The sequence below is a fragment of the Phalaenopsis equestris genome, unplaced genomic scaffold (assembly GCF_001263595.1).
Source record: "Phalaenopsis equestris unplaced genomic scaffold, ASM126359v1 Scaffold234973, whole genome shotgun sequence".
In the NCBI taxonomy this organism is placed as follows: domain Eukaryota; kingdom Viridiplantae; phylum Streptophyta; class Magnoliopsida; order Asparagales; family Orchidaceae; genus Phalaenopsis; species Phalaenopsis equestris.
In genome coordinates this window covers 3,461-5,443 of record NW_018252867.1, presented here as the reverse complement: position 1 = coordinate 5,443, position 1,983 = coordinate 3,461, and the positions used below count along the sequence as shown (strand labels likewise).

Genomic DNA, 1,983 nt, shown 5'->3' with positions numbered 1-1,983 from the left:
TTTCCTGCTGCCTCACATAATTTGAGAAAATTTTACGCAAAATATGAAGTTTTTTATTCATCTCTGAATGAAATTTCTGCACATTGTTTTGGTTCATCTCTGCAATATTATTTTGTGTTCTAAAAATCAACAATACTTGGTTATATCAATACAAAATGGTCTCTTTGCTTTTTATGAAAGAGCAGGAAGTGTTTATTCGGGATCAATTTTGTTTTTTGTTTTCATTTAAATTTTTAAATTTATTTTTAATATATATTTGTTTAATGCTTTATATATGTTTTATCTTTTTGTTTCTAGAACAAATTAACATTTTTTTTGTAAACACTCGAAACAACTTTTAGGTGTTTTGACTGTTCTTAAAAATAATCATATTTTAATTAAATATGCTAGACATGCGCTCTTTAAAATCAAAACATAAGAAAAACATAATAAAAATAAATAAATAGAAAATAAAAACAACAATGATTCCAAACGTCCACAAAGTAAATGTAAATCATTAGAAAATAAATATTGCAATACTAATAAATTTTATAGGATAATTAAGACATGTCAGTAGCAGTAAGATCTAACTCTGATTGAAGAAAATTCTCGTGCTCGACAAGTACTTTCTCTGTGTTAACATTTGCAATGAAATAGAGAAGAGGAAGAGGAAGAGAAGAGACAATGGAAAAATGGCTAGGGTTTCAATTGCATCAATCACCTCATTACAAGAGTAAAAGATAAATATATATACAATAAGCGAAAAGACTAAACTATCCTTAAGTAGAGTAAAATAATAGAAATATAAAGCCTATAATATCTAACATCCCCCCTCAAACTCATGATGCATCAAGGGGAATCATCGAGAGTTTGCTAGTCAAAAAGGAAAAGCGTTGAGTGGAATGTGATTTCATAAATACTTCAGCAAGTTAAATGGAGAAAGAAATATAGGGTAAGGTGATATTGTCAAGTTGAAAGTGATGGCGAGTGAAATGACAATCAATCTCAATATGTTTGGTGAGCTCATGAAAGGCTGAGTTGCGGGCAATTTGTATAGCACTCTTGTTATCACAGCACATATGAGTTAGGCTAGAGAAAGTGCACCCATATCAGCAAGTAATCAGCGCAACAAAATAATTTCTGCAGTGGTGGATGCCACGACACAATACTCAGCTTCGGTAGAAGAGCAAGAGACAACTTCTTGCTTCTTACTCTTCTAAGAAATGAGAGAATCTTCTAGAAAAATATAAAATCCTATGGTAGACTTACTATTAGTGGAATCAACACCCCAATCAGCATCTGAGTAGGCATGTAATTCCAAGAAAGAAGATGCATAAAAGATAAGACTTTGAAATTGAGTGCCCCGAAGATGACGAAGAATGCGAAGAACAGCTTCCATGAACTGTAGTAGGAGAGGCAATAAACTGACTAACAAAATGTACTGCATAAGGAAGATCAGGTCTAGTGATGGTAAGATATACCAAGTTGCCAACAAGTGTATGATACAAAGTGGGATCAGGCAAAGGAACACCATCAGAAGAGGCATAGTGAGCATTACGTTCACGAGGAGTAACAATTGTACGAGTATCAGAGAGACGAGCTTGCTCAAGGATGGTGTCAATGTACTTAGAATCGGAAAGAAGATGACCTCTAGGAGAATGAGCCACTTCAATCCCCAAAAAATATAGAAGAGTACCCAAATCTTTCATCTCAAAATGTTGAGGTAATTGTAATTTCAACTCTACAATCCCATTATTATCATCCCCAGTAATAATCATGTCATCAAAATATAAAAAGAGTATGATATGACCATGGGAGACAATCATGGGAGGTCCTCTTGAGGAACAAGACAATGTCATGTGAGCTAAAATGAAAACCAAGAGATGCTTGAGAACTTTTCAAACCAAGCTCGAGGAGCTTGTTTAAGGCCGTAGAGAGCTTTTTTTAATTTACAAACTTCATCATGTTTATGAGAGACACCTGGTGAAGGCACCATATAAACTT

The 1,983-nt window shown here is 33.6% G+C and overlaps 1 protein-coding gene across 1 annotated transcript; it reads right to left on the bottom strand.

The window, feature by feature from the left end:
* Positions 1-1,271: 1,271 nt before the first annotated feature.
* Positions 1,272-1,757, bottom strand: LOC110039061 (uncharacterized mitochondrial protein AtMg00810-like). The gene has a single exon (XM_020744007.1). The coding sequence runs from the start codon at positions 1,755-1,757 to the stop codon at positions 1,272-1,274; it is 486 nt and encodes a 161-aa protein (XP_020599666.1).
* Positions 1,758-1,983: the final 226 nt, after the last annotated feature.

What these genes read in the sequence shown, in the direction of transcription:
- LOC110039061 (XM_020744007.1), bottom strand. Translation starts at nt 1,757, where the DNA reads ATGATTATTACTGGGGATGATAATAATGGGATTGTAGAGTTGAAATTA.